This window comes from Chiloscyllium plagiosum, unplaced genomic scaffold, assembly GCF_037043375.1.
Source record: "Chiloscyllium plagiosum isolate Xiang-an unplaced genomic scaffold, Cpla_swu_hap1 HiC_scaffold_37, whole genome shotgun sequence".
In the NCBI taxonomy this organism is placed as follows: domain Eukaryota; kingdom Metazoa; phylum Chordata; class Chondrichthyes; order Orectolobiformes; family Hemiscylliidae; genus Chiloscyllium; species Chiloscyllium plagiosum.
In genome coordinates this window covers 2,106,386-2,130,952 of record NW_028270175.1, presented here as the reverse complement: position 1 = coordinate 2,130,952, position 24,567 = coordinate 2,106,386, and the positions used below count along the sequence as shown (strand labels likewise).

Below are 24,567 nucleotides of genomic sequence, written 5' to 3'. Positions count from 1 at the left end.
ATCATGTGCCTGTAATGTCATGGCTCTGTACAAGTAGATTTTACCTGACCCCATTTTCTCTATAATTCACCTTCTTTTCACTCTAATGTATTCTAGATCTGACATACTTTGAGACTTCCTTCTTTCCATCTCCTTCTTTTCATCCTCTTTCTTAATAAGGAAGGTAATTTATGAGAAAACTCACAATTCCCTAGTGAAAGGGAAAGGAGCTCCCCCATGTCACTACTTCTACTCTCATAAAATGGCAGCTGATTCAGACCTGATATTCGGTTGGGCCATGCCTATAAATTCAGCCAAGGCTAGGTAAACCATGTAAACACAGGTGTCTAACCTTCGAGGCGAAAGTGAGGACTGCAGATGCTGGAAACCAGAGTTTAGATCAGAGGGTGCTGGAAAAGCACAGTTGGTCAGGCGGCATCTGAGGAGCAGGAAAATCGACGTTTCGGGCAAAAGCCCTTCATCAGGAATGAAGGAAGGGAGCCTCCATGGTTGGGGGGGGTGGGGGCTGGGGAGAAGGTAGCAAAGGAACAGTTGGTGAATGGGGGTGGGGGTGGAGGTTATAGGTCAGAGGGGAGGGTGCTGGGTCAGAGGGGAGGGTGGAGTGGATAGGTGGGAAGATTGGCAGGTAGGACAGGTCATGAGGACAGTGCTAAGCGGGAAGTTTGGAACTGGGGTAAGGTGGGGGGAGGGGAATTGAGGAAATTGGTGAAGTCCACATTTATGCCCTGGGGTTGAAGTGTTCCGAGGCAGAAGATGAGGCGTTCTTCCTCCAGACCTCTGGTGGTGAGGGAGCGGTGGTGAAGGAGGCCCAGGACCTCCATGTCTTGGCAGAGTGGGAGGGGGAGTTGAAATGTTGGGCCACAGGACTGTGTGGTTGATTGGTGCGGGTGTCCCGGAGATGTTCCCTAAAGCGCTCTGCTAGGAGGCATCTAGTCTCTCCAATGTAGAGGAGACCGCATCGGGAACAACGGATACAATAAGTGACATTGGTGGATGTGCAGGTAAAACTTTGATGGATGTGGAAGGCTCCTTTGGGGCCTTGGATAGAGGTGAGGGAGGAGGTCATTTGTGTCTCCTGTCAAACCTTCGAGGCAAGTCATCACTTGGGCAAATATGGAATCATTAAGGAAAGTCCACTTGCAGTTGGAAAGGGAAAACCATGTTTAGCAAACCTGCTGGAGCTTTCTGATGATTATCAGAGAGAGTTGATGAGGACAATTCTATTGATATAGTGTACATAACTTTCAGGTCTTGTTTGATAGAGAGCTGTATGAATGTGATTCAGGACAGCATCTCATATAGTGATGGAAGTGGGATCATTGGATGTTTTGGAGGCGGGGAGATTCTTCACTAACAGGACAGGAAGTTACATGGATGGGTGGGGGGATGGGGGTGGATCAGATCCACCATGATCATATTGGATTGTGGGATAGCGTTGATGGGCCGAATAGCCCACTCCAGCTCCTAATTGGCATGTTCAACCAGTCTTTGGTGCACAATTCAGAGAGAATCTCCAGTCAAAACACAGACAAGAGTTGGGAGGTCATGTTGCGGCTGTACAGGACATTGGTTAGGCCACTGTTGGAATATTGTGTGCAATTCTGGTCTCCTTCCTATCGGAAAGATGTTGTGAAACTTGAAAGGGTTCAGAAAAGATTTACAAGGATGTTGCCAGGGTTGGAGGATTTGAGCTACAGGGAGAGGCTGAACAGGCTGGAGCTGTTTTCCCTGGAGCGTTGGAGGTTTACAAAATTGAGGGGCACAGATAGGATAAATAGACAAAGTATTTTCCCTGGGGTCGGGGAGTCCAGAACTAGAGGGCATAGGTTTAGGGTGAGAGGGGAAAGATATAAAAGAGATATAACAGGCAATTTTTTCACACAGAGGATGGTACGTGTATGGAATGATCTGCCAGAGGAAGTGGTGGAGGCTGGTACAATTGCAACATTTAAGAGGCATTTGGATGGGTATATGAATAGGAAGGGTTTGGAGAGATATGGGCCGGGTGCTGGCAGGTGGGACTAGATTGGGTTGGGATATCTGGTCGGCGTGGAAGGGTTGGACCGAAGGATCTGTTTCTGTGCTGTACATCTCTATGACTCTATGACAAAGTTATGAAGAAGTTTTGGTGTGTGATTTATACTCAGGGAGTTGGCAGGCTACCCAGTTCGGATCAGAGTCTAAACTGAGAAAGACCAGGAGGCAGAAACTGGGCCCTCCATGTAATCCAGTGGAGCCAGTTCCTGGTCAGGTCTCCTGTTTATAAATATATTGTACAATGACTTTCAGCAGCTAACCCTCATGTTCATGTAACTTTAGAAATGGAAACGGCTGCTGCCAATGGACAGTGTGTAAGGAGATCTGTAGTGGGTTTGGGGAAGGCGTGGGTGGGGAAGATTTTGTCACACTCCCAGGAGACTGGTCCATGAGATCCTCAGCAAATGGTAAAGGGGCAAGCCCATCACACACCCCTCAGACGTCACCCATTGATATCCAATCCCATTCAAAGCACTCACACAAAGAGCAGTCCGTTCCTCTCAGCCGATTATTACATGAGCGTCATAGGAAGGAGGGACACAGAAGGAACTTTCAACACAGGGAGATAACTCTGTACCTTATTACAGATATTGGAGGAGCATTTGTGGCGAGGACTGAATCACAGAAGGATTTGAATAGCGTGACCCAGAGAAATCCCCCAAGACCAAAACCCAGCAATCCGCAAAGTCTTCATCTGTGAGAGAGCAGCATGGCAACAGACAAGGTATAGTTTACAGAACGACTGTATTTTACTGGGAGTCCCCTCCCCCACAACACGGTTTAAAAATCCGTGACCAGTTTCTCTGGACGAGACCTTAACCTGTTTGTAATGTTCTGCGGTGCCGATTTTGCAATGCGGGCGAAGTTGGGATTTAATATATTTCATTTCTAAAGTCACAGGTTTGAGGGAGTTGCTGGTGTGTTACAGTTTGTAATGAGCTGAAGAATGAGGGTAGTCAGATAAACGAATGTTTAAGGTCAACCACAGAGAATGCCGGGGAAGATCTGTGAGAATTCGAGTGTGGTCAGAGGTTCTCAGAGCAAGGAACCGGCTGGAGTGGAACGCTGGGGGCAGAGCTGAATCACACACACACAGACACACACAGACACAGAGAGGGACTGGGGAGGGAAATATTCACTGGGAGAAAAGGAAAGAGGGAACACAAGAGACCCGTGTGACCAAAACAATGGGTACAACGTGTGTTTTAATGATACAGAATCAGGGCATGTTCTTTTCACAGAATTCATAGTATGAGGAAATGTTTTAACACTGTCAGTGAATCATTTGTCACTCAGGCAAAAAAAAGCCTGGATGTTTAAGGCTTTTCTGATTTCCCAAGAAGGCATTGCCTGGGACAGTGAGGCGGTGTCAGATTGAAACCTTAGTCAAATTAATCTTCATTTTCAACAGGCTCCGGCCACATCTTCAAACGGTTACTGGAGTTGGGCAGTATTTTAAAATAGGTTAATATCGCACTAAATGGAAAGAGTAATAAGTGTTAAACATTTATGTGAATTTCCACCGAAATTTAAACAGAGTTCACCAAGAACGGAGGTGTAAAACCAGTGAATACCCCCTGCAATCATTCTGTTCCAAATGCCTCCTGTATCCCTAACCACAGCCTGACCAGATCCCAGGGCAGGTTATTGTAACTAAACCAGCAATGCGATTTCAAAACATCAACCATTTTACATTTTAAACTCCGCCAGGCGATGTATTGTTTGGACTGTTGTACGGGATGGAAATGTCTCAGATCCCAGCCCACCTCCTGCCCCCTGGAAGCTCAATAGTTACCAGGTGAGACTGCAGCCGGAAATATGTACATGACCCAGTGAACGTACAACTCTCAGCTCGCCTGGGTCCAGCTCGGGTGTAGCTGCTGATTTACGATGTGGATTTCAACAATCTGCAACTGGTCTGTTCCCTCTTGAATAGTTAACACTTTATATCCTCCCTATTCTCAAACCTACTCGCCATTTATAACTTTCTCACACCAGGCTCTGTGTCTGTGTATGTCTGTGTGTGTGTCTGTGTGTGTGTGTGTGTCTCTGTGTATCTGTGTGTGTCTGTGTATCTCTGTGTGTGTGTGTCTCTATGTATCTCTGTGTGTCTCTGAGTATCTGTGTGTGTGTCTCTGTGTATCTCTGTGTGTGTGTATCTGTGTATCTCTGTGTGTGTCTGTGTATCTCTGTATGTGTATCTCTGTATGTGTATCTCTGTATGTGTGTCTCTGTGTATGTATGTGTGTCTCTGTGTATGTGTGTGTGTGTGTCTGTGTATTTCTGTGTGTGTGTGTGTCTCTATGTATCTCTGTGTGTGTGTCTCTATGTATCTGTGTGTGTGTGTCTCTGTGTGTGTGTCTCTGTGTATCTGTGTGTGTCTGTGTATCTGTGTGTCTGTGTATCTGTGTGTGTGTGTCTCTGTGTGTGTGTGTCTGTGTGTCTCTGTGTATCTCTCTCTCTCTCTGTGTACGTGTCTGTCTGTGCGTTGAGCAAATATCCCAAACTACATCACTAAATCTCTGATTTTGAAGACATTTATTGTGTAAATCACAAGCAGCAGCAAATGCATCGGCTTTAATTTCCGCATCTAAAATGATTTTAATTATTTCCAGCATCAACTCACTTTCCCATCGAGGGTTGGGGGTGTTGGTGGTGGTCGCCCGGTCACATGGAAGGAATGAAAAAGCTGAAGTACTTTCACGGATCTGTTGCTGTAGCAACAGTGAATATCATAAATTCTTAATCAGCAAAATTCACAAACAACTGGACCAGCAAAAAAACCCCTTAACTTCATTTAACTGAAATAGCTTGGCAAAACATTAGAAAGGAGGAAAAAGTGAGGACTGCAGATGCTGGAGATCAGAGTCTAGATTAGAGTGGTGCTGGAAAAGCACAGCAGGTCGGGCAGCATCCCAGGAACAGGAAAATCAACATTTCGGGCATAAGCCCTTCATCAGGAATGCCCAAGACATTAGAAGGTGTTAAAGAAATAAAAGTTATGAGAACTATTTCCTGATGATTATCAACATTTGAATGTAACACCAATTAAAAATTAATGCCAAAATATGTTTGAATTCAACATTTGCTATTGAAGACTGGTGCCAGCTGTATTTTGTTGTGTGACCAGTTTATGCTGAGTGCAGTGTTGGCAGAGACACAATCAGAAACCTTGCACAGATTCAGCTGCTCAGTAATATTCACAATGAATAGTTTTTTTGCATTCCTAAAAAAAAAGCAACAAAAGTTGCATTTTTAAAGGGATAGAAACAAGGAGCAGGAGTAGGCCATTCGGTCCGCTCCCCTATTCAGTATGTTCATGGCTGATCATCCAACTCAATCTGCTATTCCATAGAATAGAATCCCAACAGTGTGGAAACAGGTCATTTGGACCAGCATGTCCACCCCAGACCTCTGAAGAGTGACTCACCCAGATCCATTCACCTACTCAATATTTACCCCTAACTAATGCACCTAACCTACACATCCCTGAACACTATGTGCAATTTAGCATGGCCAATTCACCCGACCTATACATCTTTGGATTGTGGGAGGAAACCAGAGCACCCGGAGAAAATCTGCACTAACACTGGGAGAGCATGCAAACTCAGTCGCCCGCGACTGAACTCGAACCTGGGTCCCTGGCGCTGTGAGGCGTGCGGCCACAGACCCTCTCTCCCCCATAATCTTTGAACCATGTAGCATTAAGAAATCTGAGGAATTATCTTGGTAGCTGCTAAATACAGGTAGTTCTCCTAAAACGCGATGGTTGCTAAATACCGTGTGGCTGAAGAAAAAAAAATCAAAACAGCTCAGTGCTCTTCAGCTGTTAATGAATAATTTATGTACTCAAAATCTAGCCAACTTTAAAGGATCAGTCTTATCTAATGTAAGGATGCACAGCTAACCTACACACATACACGCACTGGAGTTTTAAATCAGGAATTGCAAAAGGATTTGAGAAGAACTAAGTGCCACCATGGATAAGAGAGCACTGAAAGTTATAATATTCCTGAGTGGCCGAAATAAAAGCTTTCAGGGTGATAACAGGAGACAGAGGCTTTAGACAGACTGCCTCATATACACACTGCTGGTTCTGATACTCGCTGCATGACCTGGCCAACACACAATCCCATACAACTAGAAATTGGAAATTGTGTTTTTCCAGGCTATACCTCTGTGAGATGGAATGGGTGTGGAGCTAGAAACAGCAGGAATTTGAGTTGTAGGTCAGTTCTTGCAAGTCTGCACTTGTCAGTGCTGTGTGGTCTTTGGAAAGCAGTCTCACCTCAGAGATAGAAGATTGCAAGTTAATGTTCTACTGCAGAGACTTGAACCCATTATCCAGGCTGACCCTGCAGTGCAGCACTGGGGGAAGTGTTACAGTGGCAGAGATGCCACCTTTCAGATGAGATGTTAAACTAAGGCCCTCTCTGCCCTGAAGGTGATCTAAAACATTGCTAGGCAATATGTCACAGAAGACCAGTGGACCCCCCACCCCACCCCATGGCTGAGCCAACGTTTACCTTCAAAACAACTTCAGTAAAAACACTCCATCTGCTCAGTGTACTGCTGCTGTATGGGATCAAACTGTGCACAAATTGGCTCCTGTGTTTCCTAGTATAGTACTCCATCAGCTGGGAAGCAGTCTGGGTCATCCCAAGTCAGTGAAATGTTTAAATATATCCAAATACTTTATTTGCTGCATCACAAAATAATGTTAAGATCATCAGAAAAATGATCACATGGGAGACCTGTTATCTTAGGCATTTCTCCTGGGAAGGCTCTAAAAAAGACCCAGTCGATTTCCACAATTGAAGCTGTGATGCAATTTGTTGTCTATGTAACACGTCTTGTGATAAAAAGTGCTCGAGCCGTGAGTGACACTGAGTAATATCAGATTGCCTGCTGCAGGGAAATCACTTGACTTGCTCACATGCAGGACACTGCCAAGGTTAAAAGGACAAGATAAATCAGGAGCCGGAGATTAGGTGACGATTGGGGACTGTTGGGAGAACTTTATTTGGAACAGTTACTTAATGCAGTGTTAAATAATTCTATTGTGCATGGTGATGCAGCAATAAAGCACTGCACTAGAAAGATGTTTCATTGCCAGAGGGTTTATGGAACATAGAACAATACTGTGCAGAACAGGCCCTTCGGCCCTCGATGTTGTGCCGACCTGTGAACTAATCTAAGCCCATCCCTCTACACTACCCCATCATCCATGTGCTTATCCAAGGATTGTTTAAATCTCCCCAATGTGCTTGAGTTGACTACATTAGCAGGTAGGAAATTCCACACCCTTGCCACTCTGAGTAAAAAAAACTGCCTCTGACATCAGTCTTAAATCTATCACCCCTCAATTTGTAGTTATGCCCCCTCGTACAAGCTGACATTGTCATCCTAGAAAATTCTTGGTTTCAGAAATGAAGTTGCTCGGTCTTATTAACATGTGAATGATGTTGGGGTTACTGTGGACCTCAGCGCATTTGATGAATGGTGATTGTGTGTACTGGCAGTACAAGAAGAGAGTTTCAATGTGAGTCCTGCAGTAGTGATTGTGGCGAGATGGTTTTAGGGAATAGGGAATGCGAGGTAGTGGATAAATCAGGGCCCAGGTGAACTCCTCCTGGTCCCTGGACATATCTTACTCAACTTGTTTGCTTCTCTGTTTGCCACCAAACTGGCTATTGCCTGGTGTGAGAGTCCGGCAAATATCCTCACTGGGACTGAAGTTAGATTAGGATCCAATCATACATCCAACTTAGATCAGTATTATGTGAATTTTGCAACCATCAGTTCTGGTTTGTTTGAAACATTGATTGAAATTAGAGACAGCACTGCCCCTGGTTCAGTATCCCGGGTTATTATAAATGCCCATGAGCCCAGTTTCTGCCAGAAAAGTCAAGTTAAAAACTAACTTCTGCCTTCTCAACTTCTCAAACTTCTCGAATGTTGCTTTGATATATTTTCTCAGGTCCTCGTGCCTTCTGCCAGTACCTGGCATTTATGTTGCTGAATATTTTCTCCATACTCGGCTGCAGACCCCACTAAAACTCTGTGGAGAGTGAGTTTGTCTCCAGTAATGGGTTCCAAACTCCACATTCACAGAACTTGAGACAGTTTAAGCTCAGTGCCATGTATCTGAGATTCTGTCGGTGCTTCAGAAACACCATGGAAGTAGGAATAACAAATGAGACATTACTTACATTACAAAACACAGTTCAGGGAGGCAGTGTACAAACATGGATACCTGTCATTTTTGTCTATTGCTGGTCCATGTTTATTTTTCTTCCTGCTCCTCCCCGAATTAAAGCTATAATCATGCAATTTCACTGGCAAAACTGAGGAAACCTGGCTCCACAATTCAAGGTTTAACTTACACCATGAAAGGATCTCCATGACTTGTCCATGGGATGTGGCTGCTCCTGGCTGCATTAGTTGGCTGTCTCTCGGTGTTGCCCTGGAGAAGGTGGTGGTCAGCTGCCTTCTTGAATGGGGTTTACAGACAGACACCTGGTGCTATTAGGGGGGCAGTTGCATTGAGATTCCATTCATAGCTCTGGTTGGTTGTGCCCTTGGGGACAATCCGCACCGGCTGCCCCTTACCACGGACTTCACATTTACAATAACTCTTATCACCCCTTTAACATAACAAAACATCCCAAGGTACTGCAGGAGAATATCATAAGCTAAAATATACCACATAAGTATATTTTAGATCTGATGACCAAAGCATGTTGAAGGAACAGGGCAGCACGGTGGCACAGTGGTTAGCACTGCTGCCTCACAGCGCCAGGTACCTGGGTTCAATTCCCACCTCAGGTGACTGTCTGTGTGGAGTTTGCACATTCTCCCCGTGTCTGCGTGGGTTTCCTCCGGGTGCTCTGGTTTCCCTGCACAGTCCAAAGATGTGCAGATTAGGTGAATTGACCATGCTAAATTGCCCGTAGTGTTAGGTGCATTAGTTAGGGAATGGGTCTGGGTGGGTTGCTCTTCGGAGGGTCGGTGTGGACTTGTTCGGCCGAAGGGCCTGTTTCCACACTGTAGGGAATTTAATCTAATCTGAGTCGTGGGAAGTGAGGTAGAGGAGGGGGCTGGGATTCTAAAGTTACTGTTTTAGATCAACTGAGGGCAAGAATAGAGTGATTCATTGGTATGGGTGTCTTACAGAAATATGGATTTAGAAAATTAAAACATAACATTAGATTAGATTACTTACCATTACATAACATTAGATTAGATTTGTGGGTGGCACGGTGGCACAGTGGTTAGCACTGTTGCCTCACAGCGCCAGAGACCCGGGTTCAATTCCCGCCTGAGGCGACTGACTGTGTGGAGTTTGCACATTCTCCCCGTGTCTGCGTGGGTTTCCTCCGGGTGCTCCGGTTTCCTCCCACAGTCCAAAAATGTGCAGGTCAGGTGAATTGACCATGCTAAATTGCCGTTAGTGTTAGGTATAGGGGTAAACGTAGGGGTATGGGTGGGTTGCGCTTTGGCGGGTTGGTGTGGACTTGTTGGGCTGAAGGGCCTGTTTCCATACTGTAATGTAATCTAAAAATCTAATCTAATCTAAAACATTTTGGCTGCATTTTGAGATTTACACTTTAGAGGTGACAGCCTATTGGTTTTATCACTAGACTGTTAACCTGGAGGCCCAGGTAATGTTCTGAGGACCTGGGTTCAAATCTTGCTATAACAGATTGTGGAATTTGAATTCAATGCAATTCTGGAATTAAGAGTCCAATGATAATGATGTCGATTGTAGGGGAAACACCCATCTGGTACATGAATGTTCTTTAGGGAACAAAACTGCCATCCTTACCTGGTCTGGCCTATATGTGACTCCAGACCAACAACAACGCGCTTGACTCTTAACTGCCCTCTGGGCAATTAGGAATAGGCAATAAATGCTGGGCCTAGCCAGTAATGCCCACATCCTGTGAGTGAATATAAAGAAATTGCCAGTGCTTGGCCTGTAGCCCTGTGAGCTATGGGGTTCCAATTGCTCATCAAGATATTTTGCAGATTGGATCGGATATTGTCACCAAATGAACAAATGGTTGTCTACAATGTCAATGTTCGTTTGATGGTCAACTTCAAGATGTTCTGAATCCTTTTGAATTATAACTTCAAACTGAAGAGAGATCTCTCTGGACCAAATAACTTCAATGATATTAACATTCAGATTTCCCTCTTTAAACCCATCTGTTGCTTTACCCACCTTTATTGACATTCCTCTCCTGATCAAGGTATTGGTGACCTAGTAAAAACCAAAAGGACCGTGGGTGCTATAAATCAGACAATTAGAAATTTCTGGAAAAGAAGGGTCTGAGGAAGGGTCACACAACCCAAAATGTTAATTGTAATTTCTCTCCACAGATGCTGCCAGACCTGCTGAGTTTTTCCAGCAACTTCTATTGTTGTTTGGTTAACCAGTATCCCCTTGTAGGGATTGTGTTTGATTCCTGGTTGGGCCATCAACTTAAAATTGTAGTTGGAACTCAGCAATGTTATCAGGGATGGTCATAGCTCTCTGAAAAAAATCTTTGCTGGATTGATTATTAAACTCTTAACACTCCCCTTTCTATCTGTTCCCAGCACAGCATAAAGAATTTTCCCCACAATATGCATTTGTGTAGTACCTTCAGGTTACATATTCCAGGGTGTTGCACAGGAATGGTTTCAGTCAACATTTGACACTGAGCCACATGAAGAGGTACAAGGATGTGACCAAAAGCCTAGTCAAAGAGACAAGGAGCATATGAAAAAGAAGAGATTTTTCCACAGGAATTCCAGAGCCTAAGGCAAAGACGTAGCTCCAAGATTAGCGTGGTGCTGGAAAAGCACAGCAGGTCAGGCAGCATCTGAGGAGCAGGAAAATTGATGTTTCGGGCAAAAGCTGTTCATCAGGAATGATGAAGGGCTTTTGCCCGAATGTCGATTTTTCCTGCTCCTCTGATGCTGCCTGACCTGCTGTGCTTTTCCAGTACCACGCTAATCGTGACTCTAATCTCCAGCATCTGCAGTAACCACTTCCACCTAAAGGAGAAAGTGAGATCTGCAGATGCTGGAGATCAGAGCTGAAAATGTGTTGCTGGAAAAGCGCAGCAGGTCAGGCAGCATCCAAGGAACAGGGGAATCGACGTTTCGGGCATAAGCTGAAGAAGGGCTTATGCCTGAAACGTCGATTCTCCTGTTCCTTGGATGCCACTTCCACCTAAAGACATAGCTCCCTAAATATTAAATAAAACTCTTCCCCTGAGTCACCTTTTGTGTTTTCCTCAATGTTGTCATGAGGTGGGTTTTCTCTTCCTTCCCTGAACAAAGCTTAAGTCGCAAACCTGAAATCCTATCTCTCTCTCTTTCAAGATTTAATTTTACAGCTTCTGTTTCATGTACCTCAAAAGGGCGAACTTCACACCCATCACATCAAATGGGACCTGCCTCTGTCCTTGTCCCTCCTTATTCACACTGTTTGTAGCTGTCCCTAACCGAGAGATTCACCATCAGACTCCTGTGAGTGGGAAGGTCAGAGCCATTGTTAGTTTTATTATTTTAGAAAACAGCGTACTTTTTATCTGCATTGGAGCCTCAGCTGCATGGTGGTCGCTGGGCAGTTAAGTCTTAGTTTTGTATTTGTTTTATTTATTTACACAGGACCTGCTTTATTGAAGTCCTTCTTATTGTGTTAAGTTAAAAATCACACAACACCAGGTTATAGTCCAACAGGTTTAATTGGAAGCGCACTAGCTTTCGGAGTGACGCTCCTTCATCAGGTGATTGTCATCTCCGAATCATGACTTCTTATTGTGGTTATTCTGTTTGAGGTGGGTGGGAGAGATTGTGAGGACTGGGGGAATAGTAAGTACTCTGGTGTGTAACCAGGGTTTGGGGTCATTGTTGGACTCATTTGGAATTAGTTCTGGGAATTTTGAAGTATCCTGAGAGGTATGTTGGTTATATTCTCAAAATCTGTTTTCATAGAATGTTGTTTGGGTGATTATTAAGATGTTTAAGACCAGCATTTGCTGCCGAGCCTTAGGCTGAATAACTCACTCGGCCATATCATAAGGCGTTTAAGAGTCAGCACATTGCTGTTGGTCTGAAGTCATATGTAGGCCAGACCAGGTAGGGGTGACTGATTCCCTTCCCTAAATGGCATTAATGAACCAGCTGAGGTTTTGACAGTAAGTGGTAGTTTACACTCATCATTCCTGAAACTAGTTTTTAAATTTCAAAATGATTAGTTGAGTTCCAATTCTACCCACTGTTCTGGTGGGATTTGAACACACAACCCCAGAGTATTATTCTGGACTGCTGATCTTCCCATGATGCCACTGTTCAGAATATGAATGAGGGAAGGACAATTGGTAGATAGCAGCAGAAAATATCCAATCAAACAGTAAAAAAAATACGGAACTATTCAAAACGATGAGAAATTTATCTTATCGCACTATCCAGGACCCCAAATTCTCCTTTTGAGATGAAGCAATACTCAAACTTCCCATGTTATAATATTCTACTCACTCCAGCCATTGGGCTGTCCTCTGTGTTGGAGTTTGGAAAACTGCATTTGGGTAACTACACACTGCAACTTTCCACTACGGTGACCCTGAGATATTGATCACCTTATCCCTTTCTGACTCTCACCCCTCGTTTATTGTTATTATTCAAGCTTGAGTTGAGCTTCATTGGTACAGCATCTCAGTTTTTACTTAGCACTTTACTGACTTCAGGTATAAATATCGAGGTTAACAACTTTACATGTCAAGCACCATCGGATTTCCCTTCAATAACAGGTGCTAAGGATGGACAAACACAAGGGTTATCTGGGATGGTGGAGGTATGGGTTGATACTTGAGGTGGGGACATAGCCATCAGGATAATGTACATGCCTCAGAAACAACTCTGCTTTCCTTCCCACAAAGTCCAGAGTAACACAAGCCTCCTCTTTGCCAAGTTTTCCCATCCTTTGTTATAGCCATTTTCCCTTCCTTTACACCCATCTTTTGTCTCTTTATTTATGACATTATCACCTCTTTTTGTGGAGCATCATCATCACCTCTTTAGTTATTTATTCCTCTATCTTTCCTCCCCTCCCCACCCCCATCTCCCACCTCTCACCTATTGTTCATCCCCGCCTCTATTTTAAAAGCTGTTCACTTTGAGAAGCTTCCCATTCTGATGAAAGATCATTGACTTGAAATTTGTTCTGCTCCTTTCTGCATCGCCTTCTGAATGTATTCCTTCATTTCGACCTTTTTGTTTCAGATTTTTAACTTCTGCTCAAAAACTATTTGAGAGTTTTGGTTTTTGTGCAAATTAAAGAGCTCCTAAGTTAGATCCAAAGTTCATAATTCCAGCTATGGCCACATATTTGGTTTTGCATAGAGTTTGAGAATTTAAAGTAAGCTGATTGCTTTACTTAAATGGAAAAGCTTTTACATTTTGGTTTTGTTGATTTGACATTTTTAGGGTGGGGAGGGTTAGTTTAATTAATTCCTCAACTGAGTTTACTGAGTGAGGTTTAATCTCCTGTTTTAATCAATTCAGGGCTTTGTGTTACTCAGGAAGTAAAGAAAGCTGCTTAATGTACACACTGAAAGCAAGCGTCTCTGATTTTGAGAAGTGCAAACAGTGCCTACTGTCCCCATTCCATGACTTTCTGCTGAGTAGCAGGAAAGGGATTAAACAATGTAACCAGTGTCTGGGAAGCTCATGATTAATGTTAACAGATGAGTAATTGTTCTGATAATGAAGTAGAATAAAAATATGCAAATAGACTCTGTGGGAAGGCAACGGTCAAATGGTATTGGCACTAGACTTACTCCGGAGTCCTGGGTAATGTTATGAAGATATGTGTTCAGTTGACTGATGGAGGAATTTGACCCCAATAAAAATCTGGAATTCATTATCCAACAATGACTATAAAACAACTGTCTGGAAAAACTCTTCAGGGAAGGAAATCTGCCATCTTTACCTGGTCCGGCCCACGTGTGACTCCAGACCCACAGCAATGTATTTGATGCATAAGTGCCTTCTGGGCATAAGGTTGGGGAATAAATGTCGGCCGAGCCAATACAGCCCTGTTCTGTGAATGAACAAAAATACAGCAGGACGGTGGTCACTTCATTGGAAGGTGGGGGTGTACAGGTAGTTCTCCTAAAACGCAATGGCTGCGTTCTTGTGCAACCCTGAATTATAGAAAAATCACGCTTTAAAAACAGTGCTTTAAAGTGTTAGCATCGTAATCGCATTACAGCCAACACATGTTTAAAATGTTTGTGCTTTAGAAACTGTCTCCAGTTTGTCAATCACATTACAGTGAATTCTTTTTAATGAAACATCCATTAATGCAGCCACCCTGTACTAGCTGATTAGAGAACTGAAGTTTTCTTGTTCGAGAATGATTCGGAGATGCCGGTGTTGGAGTGGGGTGTACAAAGTTAAAAATCACCCAACACCAGGTTATAGTCCAACAGGTTTAATTGGAAGCACTAGCTTTCGGAGCTTCCAATTAAACCTGTTGGACTATAACCTGGTGTTGTGTGATTTTTTTTAAACTCTGTTCGAGAATAGCCACGTTATAGAGGGGAATGGGAAATATTGTTATAAAACATAAAATTACTTACAGTTTGGATTTTACTCAAAAACAAAAAAAACTGTACCAGAGAAAAAATAAAGAATGGGGGAAGGAACAAAAGAAAGCATTCACAAATCAAACATCTGCATTTAATGAAATGGTATAAAGGAGTCTCCAGGAACAGTTTTACCCTGAAATGCCGTCTGTTTCCAACTTTTTTCCATATGTCTCTCTTTCTCTCTGGGTCTGTGTTTCCATTGGTACACAAAAGTACAGAATGTGATCTTGGTCTCTTTCTTAATTTCTTTCAGAAAGTTACTAGACAGTTAATCCTAGCAGTGAGCACTGCAGTGTTGGGGTCAGTCCAGTTCGGTTACAACACTGGTGTCATCAATGCTCCCCAAAAGGTAGGACAAACTGTTTCAATAACTGTTTCTAAAATTGATCTGTTTTATAATGCGATTCCACACTTTATGGAAAAGATTGATTGACTTCTTGGCATATCTTATGGTAATTATTTATTCATATCAATGAGCACATTAGATGATTATTTGATTAGAAATAATTGTGCAGGTTTATGGGGAAAAGCAGGAGAATGGCATGAAGCCACTCCACTCACTCAGAGTCAGCACAGTCACAGTGGGCTGAATGGCCTTCTGCATTGTAACAACTCTGAGAGAAATATGATGGAATTTGAATAATAATTCTTTAATTTCAATGTAGACTAGATCAAAGACAGGGGGCAAAATGTCTGGAACACAAATTCCCAGCTCGGCGAACAGAACCACAACAACGAGATCAAAGAGTTGTGGAATAAATATATTTATTTTTACCATAGGTTTGTCGTCAGTAACTCGAATTACATTGTACCTCTGATGTGGAGGTGCTGGTGTTAGACTAGTGTGGGCAATGTCAGAAGGCACATGACACCAGGTTATAGTCCTATAGGTTTATTTGAAATCACAAGCTTTCAGGGCACTACTCCTTCATCACATTGACAGAATTACTATGTTAAATATTTCTTCCCCAAACTCTATGTTAATCACCCTTTCAAGGTCACAGTTCACTCTTGTCCTTCTCTGCTCAAAGGCTATTCTGAAAGTATGGGTTCACTCAGTGAATGCCTTGGATTTATATTCCCCTGTTCCATGTTCAACATTCACTCACTTCTGTACAGGAGTCAGTGACCAGCTACAGAGGACAGGAACATTTCCCATTTTCCCCTCAACTATCGCAGAAAGTTGTGACTTCAGTGGGTTAAATCAAGAGAGGTTAGGGATTTGACCAGGGTATGTGGTTCACTGTGATGGCGCAGTTCCTAACTGAACATTAGCTCCAGTACTGAGCTGTGTTAGTGGTAATCAAAATCCTGGGAACTGCTTGACCAAAAGTACGGAATAGGAGGAAATTACTGCAGGTGGTGGAATCTGTACAGAAAACAACAAAATGCTGGAGATCACAGCGGGACAGGCAGCATCCACGGAGAGAGAGGAAGCTAATGTCGAGATGATTCTTCATCAGAGTTTCATATCAGTTCTGATGAAAAGTCATCTAGATTCAAAACATTAGCTTGCTCTCTCTCCATGGGTGCTGTCTGTCCCACTGTGATCGCCAGCATTGTTTTGTTGACCAAAAGTTACACTTCCTTAATGGAAGTTTGCAGGTAGGATTTGTGAAAAAGTCCTCATTGAACCAGTTATAACAATTAAAAAGAATGTACTCCGAGGTCATTATTTCTGTTAGCATCTATCAAAAACCTTTGGAAATATAATATTTGGGATTGATTAGTTATTACTTAGGTATAAATACACTGATTTAAAATTTGTAATGTTTGTTTCTTTAATATGTTAACAGGGCGGATAAAGTAACCGGTTAGGTTTTTCTCCTGAAATAATATTTTTGCTCAGTGATTTTTTCGATCAGCACAGCAGTGGGTTAACGATTGGACCAATTAAGTCTCATGATACACAAAGGACAGGGCCTCAAAATAGAATTTCATTGATAAGATCAATGGGACACAATGTGTTCAGCTGTGAATGGAGAGAAGCTTCTAGATCTTATTGATCTGAGGTTTATCACCAATTCATATGATGTCTCATTTAAAAAGATTTGAAACATTCCTGCTTTGAAAAGTAAACTATTATTAAATTTATTACAGACTTATCACAGCTTGCTGAAATTCAGAACAACATCTTTTGTCTAATACAGCTGCTGTTCAACTGTCTTTCGATGATCTGGATCTATTATTAGAATTTTGACTCCGAAAAGCAAAATTACTAGATAAAACAGAAAACCATATCTTCTAAACCTGCCTAGAGTAAGAAAAATAATTGTTGTCAGGAGTCACAGATCCGTTGTAAAAAGCAAATTAAACTGTGTGCTAGAAACAATAGAGGAATTTGTTACATTAGATTGGCAGCATGAGAGGGATTCACCTCGATATATTTATGAAATGGTGGCTGTTTTGGGGCCTGCAACATCACTTCATGTGGCTCATATTGTTTATGTCCCTGTGCATTCACAGTCATAGTCTCAGGTTGAAACGGCACAGATCATAACTGGCCCCCTTTACTAATGAGAACAGTCAACTGGGAGCAATAGCTGAAAATGTACATTACCTCCAACAGGCATTGTGTCAACAGTAGACTATAGATTATCATAGTTTACAGAATGAGTCTCCACTATTGATTCAGAAATAACATTTTCCAAAGAAAACAAACATGCCTTCAATTGCAGACAGTAACCTCCAAATTTATTTTCTTTTGTTTTCACCAGTCATGTCCAGTTATGGTCAGTTATGGTCAGTCATGGTCAGCTTTGAGCTACAAACACATTTACTGGGTCTGCCCAAGTTTACATTCCTTATATTAAGCCTGGGCAAGATTCAAGTTCCTGTCCTGTGCACGAAAGCACAATGTCTCATCTGAACATGCTCATTCAAGTTAAACATCTGCACATAACCTTATAAAGTAGTTTATCTCTTTAACATAGATGAATATATACATGCTCAAATAGTACACAGAAAAGATAATTACATCCAGTGATGATTTCTGAAATACAGAAACCTCCAGTTTCCTGGAAACTTGCTGGTGATATCATAAAGAAGAAATTCAATGTGTACACAATAAAGTTTTGGTGTATATACGAAAATCCAAAACATTTATTTTCCAACTCTTTGACCAATGGGAATTGATTATCTTTATTTCTTACAATATGAAAATATTTAGATTTTAAGAATCACAAGTGTATATGAATATTTATGAGGAAGCGAGTCCTAGTGATTGTGTAGACTGCTTCATGTTACAAAGTAAACATTGTATTTGACTAGGAATTTTCCAAAGAATGAAAACAGTTCCATTCACGCAGTTACCTGGAAACTAGAGAGAAAGACATGAGAGCACCAGTATAACCAAGATAACACAGGCTGATGAATTAAAATTCAGGGTGTGGTGACCAATGCACAGCAGTTCTTTCTGTTAAAGCAAGAATTGTTACTGTGTTAGAATAGGTGAGAGAGTGTGCACAGTAATAGCAGGGAGTTATAAAAATGCAGCTGCCAAATGACAAGGGCTGCTATCTAACTGCCAACATCTTTGTGATGTTAAATCAGAGCCTGACCTGAAACCAGAGACATTAGCAATGTGTCCTGCTGGGGAGGAGTGCGAAACCAAAATGGTAGCAACTGTGTGTGACCTTTTTTTTATGAAATGGAAACTCAGATTCTGTCAACACAAGTAGATAAAGCACAAAAGAACACTGTATTGTGGTGAAGGACATGGATCATTTTCAGCAAATGGCTCACTTGTGCCACCTAGTGGGAGGGATAGGTTCAGAAAGCAGCGTCCATTTTGTTGTCTTGCTACATATTACTTTCTTCATTAACCCGGCCCCCTCCACACCCGTTCAAAAGGAAGAGTGTAATGTTTGCATTTGGCTATTTGTTCAGCCTTTGGCAATCCTGATATACTTTTATAAGTTTATCTCAAGATTTATTAAAAACAGGATGTTAGACATTGGCATTCCATTTATTTGTGTATGACCTCGTTTAATCAGACTAAGGTGCCATTGATTACACTTTATTCCAGATTTGAGTTGTCCATTCCATTAATGACAATGAAATTCACGTCAAAAACTTCTAAAAGGATTTAGTGTCTATAGTTCACTTGTTACATTCTGTAATGTTGGTGATTTATCTTTCAGGTTATTGAAGGATTTATTAATTATACCTGGATACAACGTTACGATGAATCTGTTGATCCATCAATGCTCACCACCATTTGGTCTCTGGCTGTCGCCATTTTCTCAGTGGGTGGTATGTGTGGATCATTTTCGGTGGGATTGTTTGTCAACCGATTTGGAAGGTAATCTTTGCAGTGCAATTGATATATTTACAACATAGAACAGTGCCCCTCATGTCTGTGCCCACCATGATCAATTTAGGGTATCTGCTCAGCATGGAGGAGTTGGACCAAAGGATCTATTTCTGTGCTATACAACCCTATGACTCTAAGGCTATATCCTAAACTGATCTGGCCCCATTTGCCAGCACTTGGCCCATATCCCTCTAAACTCTTCCTAAACATATACCCATCCAAGTGCCTTTTAAATGTTGCAATTGTACCAGCCTCCACCACTTCCTCTGGCAGCTCATTCCATACACGCACCACCCTCTGTGTGAAAAAGTTGCCCTTTAGGTCTTTTTTATATCTTTCCCCTCTCACCCTATACCTATGCCCTCTGGTTCTGGACTCCCCCACCCCAGGGAAAAAACCTTGGCTACTCATCCTATCCACGCCTCTCATGATTTTATAAATCTCTATTAGATCGCCCTTCAGACTCTGACACTCGAGGGAAAACAGTCCCAGCCTATTCAACCTCACCCTACAGCTCAAATCCTCCAACCCTGGCAACATCCTTGTAAATGTTTCCTGAACCCTTTCAAGTTTCACAACATCTTTCCAATAGGAAGGAGACCAGAATTGCAGGAAATATTCCGAAAGTGGCTTAACTAATTTCCTGTACAGCTGCAACATGACCTCCCACCCCCTGTACTCAATACTCTGACCAATAAATGCAAACGTGCCAAACACCGCCTTCACTATCCTGTCTACCTGTGAATTCACTTTCAAGAAACTATGAACCTGCACTCCAAGGTCTCTTGGTTCAGCAACACTCCCAAGGACCTTGCCATTAAGTGGATAAGTCCTGCTCTGATTTGCCTTTCCAAAATGCAACACCTCGCACTTATCTGAATTAAACTCCATCTGCCACTTCTCAGCCCATTGGCCCATCTGATCAAGGTCACATTGTAATCTAAGGTAACCTTCTTCGCTGTCCACTACACTTCCAATTTTGGTGTCATCTGCAAACGTCCTAACCATATCTCCTATATTCAAATCCAAATCATTTATATAAATGACAATACTGATGCTCTTAAAGGTTCTGCCACTACTACACACTTTTCTCTTCCGTTTGACCTCCCAAATGCATCACCTCACACTTGTCTGGATTACGTTCCATCTGCCATTTCTCTGGCCAACTTTTCAACAGATCTATAACATGCTGTATCCTTTGACAACATTCCACAACTCCACTAATAATCATGTTATGAAATTTCCAATTTCTAATACATTCAAGATGTCCCCTAACTCCTAATCTGATCACCCATTGTCTGATTTGTGACGTAGCAAAATCACAAAGCCTGAAGCAGTTTGAGGAAAAATATTTGCAGTTAACAAGTACATTTTCACAAAAGGCTGAATATTATCATTCTGGTGTGGCAACTTCTGACTGTTCTCAATTATTCGCCATGAGAGATTGGTTCAAATTGACCTGTATTTAAGCACGTAAAGTTCAGGCAGGAATTGGCAGGGAAGCTGCAGGGAGGACCTTTCCATGGTTGAGGAGTCTAGAACCAGGAGTCACAGTCTCAGGAGCTAAGATGAGGAAACACCTCTTCACATGAAAGAATAGTGAACCTGTGGAGTTCTGTCTTTGAAAGCTGTGGAGGCCACGTCTCTCAATATATGAAAGAAAAAGATAGATGAGCTTTTAGATTTCAAAAGCATCAAAGAATATTGAGAGAAAGTGGAATGTGGCACTGAATTGGAGGACCAGCCATAACCATAATGAATGGTGCAGCAGGCTGGAAGGGCAGAATGGCCTACTTCTGTTTCTAGTTTCTATGTTTCTATTCCTAACAGAACACTAGAAAATGACATTGCTTTTGTTTGAGTAATTACAGTTCAACGCATTGGAATTAGTTCCTCCTCTGGTTTATTCAGTCCAAATGGAGGATTACACAGTTTTGCACAATCAGAATGAAACAGCAGAATTTTGTCAACAATCAAAGCCATCGCTCAGATATGAGAGAAATGGATGTCTCTGCTGTTCAGCACGATGTAACAGCTTTCAACATTTACATCGTTCATTGCATCTTGTCCTGTTCAAAGACTGAGCTTGCAGTAAATCTGATGAAATGTTTATCTGGTGATAGTCAGACTCAGTAATGAACAATTACAGACCTTCCTGTAATTATATCTGTTATCCCTCATCCTAATAACTTGTTAAGTAGTTGTTACCTTGAGATCATTTTACCAATTTTGATCATCACCTTCACAAAAGATGTTGGAAACCTAAAATAAACAGTGAAAACGCTGGAAATTTTCTGGGTCTGGCAATTTCTGTGGAAAGAGGAACTGAGCTAATGATTTAGATCAATAAGTTTCATCAGATCTCAAAAGAATTAGAAATGTGATTAGTTATGAACAAGACGAGAGTAGGGGAAGGCTGGAGGGGAGGAAAGAACAGAAGGGGAATGTCTGTGAACTTCAACTTTTATTGACCAACCTCACTATTAAATATTTATTTATTAATTATAAGTTGATTCATGATTAAGAAATTTTCATTAAGAGGATAGGAATTTTACTTGATGGTCATTATCCCGTGGTATCCATTTCTGACACTGTACATTTCTTCTGAATATCAATTCTGTTATTGAGCAATTTGACCTCAATTGGGTTTAAATTTAATTTCACTGAGGCATGACTTGAGAGTTTCTTCCCCATGATCAGCATAAAGGGCCAGTTTGGAACAAGAAGCACAGGGCTCAAAACATTAGCTTTAGTTCTGTCTCCACAGATCCTGCCAGACCTGCTGAGTTTCTGCAGCACTTTCTGTTTGAGAAAGGTTTTAATCTCTTTTCAATATCCTGTGGATAATCATCAGTTTATAAGACCTGTTCTGCTCTGTTTTATAACACCATAAGGGACAGGAGCAGCATTATGCCATTTGGCCCATTGAGTCTGCTCCCCCATTGGATCATGGCTGATATGTTTCTCCCCCCCATTCTGCTGCCTTCTCCCTGTAACCCTTGATCCCCTTGCCAGTCAGAAACCTATCTAACTCTGCCTTAAATACATGCAAAGACTTGGCCTCCACAGCCCTCTGTGGCAATGAGTTCCACAGCTTGACCACCCTCTTGCTGAAGAAATTCGTCCTCATCTCAGTTCTAAAGAATCATCCCTTCATTCCGAGGCCACACCTTCTGTTCCTAGTCTCTCCTACTCATGGAAACATTTTCTCCATGTCCACTCTATCCAGGTCGCTTAGTATTCTGTAAGTTTCAATAAAATCCTCCCTCATCCTTCTAAACTCCATTGCGTACAGACCCAGAGTCCTCAACCGCTCCTCAAAGACAAGCCTTTCATCCCTGGGATCAGTCTTGTAAACCTCCCCAAACCCTCTCCAAGGGCAGCACATCCTTCCACAGATATAGTGTCCAAAGCTGCTTACAATCTGACCAGAGCCTTATACAACCTCACCAGTACATTTCTGCTCTTGTATCCTAACCTCTTGAAATTAATGCTAACATTACATTTGGCTTCCTAACTGAACCTGCATGTTAACTTCCAGAAATCCTGAACTAGGAATCCCAAGTCTCTTTGAACTTCAGATTTCTGTAGCCTTTCCCCATTGAGAAAATAGTCTGCACCTCTATTCTTCCTACCAAAGGACATCACCTCACACTTTTCTACATTGTATTCCATCTGTCACTTCTTTGCCCACTCTCCCAGGCTGTCCCAAGTCCTTCTGCAGCCTCCATTTTCCTCAACATGACCTGTCCCTCCACCTGTCCTTGTGCCACATACAAACTTAGCAACAATGCCCTCAGTTCCTTTATCGAGATTGTGAATGTATAAGGTGAATAGTTTACACCAGACCTCCTGTCTGTCTCTGTGCCTGTTTTCTAATTAAGTGTGAAAATAAATTGAAAAACATACCAAAACATTGCTGCTCTGTTTGTATGTCACTTGTGAATCTGAGTGAGTGATTGATTGTGAATTTGTCATTTCTTAATTACATTCAAAAATAAATCCCTACAGTGTGGAAAAAGGCCATTTGGCCCAACAAGTTCACACTAATCCTTCGAAGAGTAGCCCACCCAGACCTATTCCCCCTACCCAATTACTCTACATTTACCCCTGACTAATGCACCTAACCTACACATCCCTGACCACTATGGGCAAGTTAGCATGGCCAATTCATCCTAACCTGCACATCTTTGGATTGTGGGAGGAAACCCACGCAGACATGGGGAGAATGTGCAAACTCCATACAGACAGTCACACAGGAATTGAGCCCAGATCCCTGGAGCAGGGAGGCAGCAGTGCTAACCACTGAGCCACAATGCTGCCCCAAATCAACTTGGTCATGAATGATCCAAAATATTCTGTGAAATCAGTGTGCAATCCACTTTCTAGTTAACGACAATTTATAATAATGAGTCCTGTTAAACTTCATCGGATAAGTTAACTTGTTCTGTTGCATGATGAAGTACTTTGTAGACTGTAAGATCTATTTCTGTTGCTCTTTAACCCAGGCGGAATTCGATGCTGATGATCAATGTCTTGGCATTCATTGGAGCTGCTCTCATGGGATTCTCTAAACTGGCTAGCTCATTTGAAATGCTTATACTGGGACGGTTCATTATTGGCATTTACTGTGGTTTGACCACAGGTTTTGTTCCCATGTACGTCGGGGAGATCTCTCCCACAGCTTTGAGAGGAGCTCTCGGGACTCTACATCAGCTAGGAATTGTCATTGGAATTCTGATTGCACAGGTGAGCAATATAATCTGGACAATACTAATGTGGGACTGCTTCCCATTTCCTGTGATCTCTTATAGTCTTGGCAAACCACCCAGAGTATCACTGCAACAGTGTGGCAGCAGGCCATTCAGCCCATTCAGTCCATACTGACCCTCTGAAGAATATCCCTCATCCCCACCCTATCCCTGTAACCCTGCATTTCCCATGGCTAATCCACCTAGCCTGCACATCCCTGGACACTATGGGCAATTTCACATCATTCACAGACAGATTCTAATTTTGATATTTCACTGTAATTTGTTTTGAGCTCAGGTATTTGTTACTGACCAGTTGCAAGCTGAAGAAGACTTGGTCACAGCTAAAATCACTGACCTATATTTGGCAATTACTGCCATTGTAAATTCAAAGTGTATTTTACAAATAAGTGACGCATGTTTCCAAAGAATCCTCCTAATCTGCTGGCATACCTGGCTGTCTGTTTCCTCTGGGATTTTCACTGACCACCCAGCGAGTTGCTGGGTGAGGGGGAATAGAGACAGAGAGAGAGAGATACAAGAGAGAGAGAGATACAAGAGAGAGAGAGATACAAGAGAGAGAGAGATACAAGAGAGAGAGAGCTGCCATAGAAATGTCACGAGAAGATAAATGGAGCAAGGGGATGGAGGTGTCAATATCAGCCTGGGATCAGAGATGATTCGGAGATGCCGGTGTTGGACTGGGATGTACAAAGTTAAAAATCACACAACACCAGGTTATAGTCCAACAGGTTTAATTGGAAGCACACTAGCTTTCGGAGCGATGCTCCTTCATCAGGTGATAATAGAGGGCTCG

At 42.4% G+C, this 24,567-nt stretch overlaps 1 protein-coding gene across 1 annotated transcript in view; it reads left to right on the top strand.

The window, feature by feature from the left end:
- The first annotated feature begins 2,559 nt into the window (after positions 1–2,559).
- Positions 2,560–24,567, top strand: part of LOC122540476 (solute carrier family 2, facilitated glucose transporter member 1-like) — a 33,966-nt gene continuing 11,958 nt past the window's right edge. The window contains exons 1-4 of the mRNA XM_043676328.2: positions 2,560–2,761; positions 14,938–15,033; positions 18,827–18,987; positions 23,508–23,748. Coding sequence (XP_043532263.1) covers positions 2,747–2,761; positions 14,938–15,033; positions 18,827–18,987; positions 23,508–23,748 — 513 coding nt within the window. The 5' untranslated portion in view covers positions 2,560–2,746. The remainder of the gene's footprint in view (positions 2,762–14,937; positions 15,034–18,826; positions 18,988–23,507; positions 23,749–24,567) is intronic.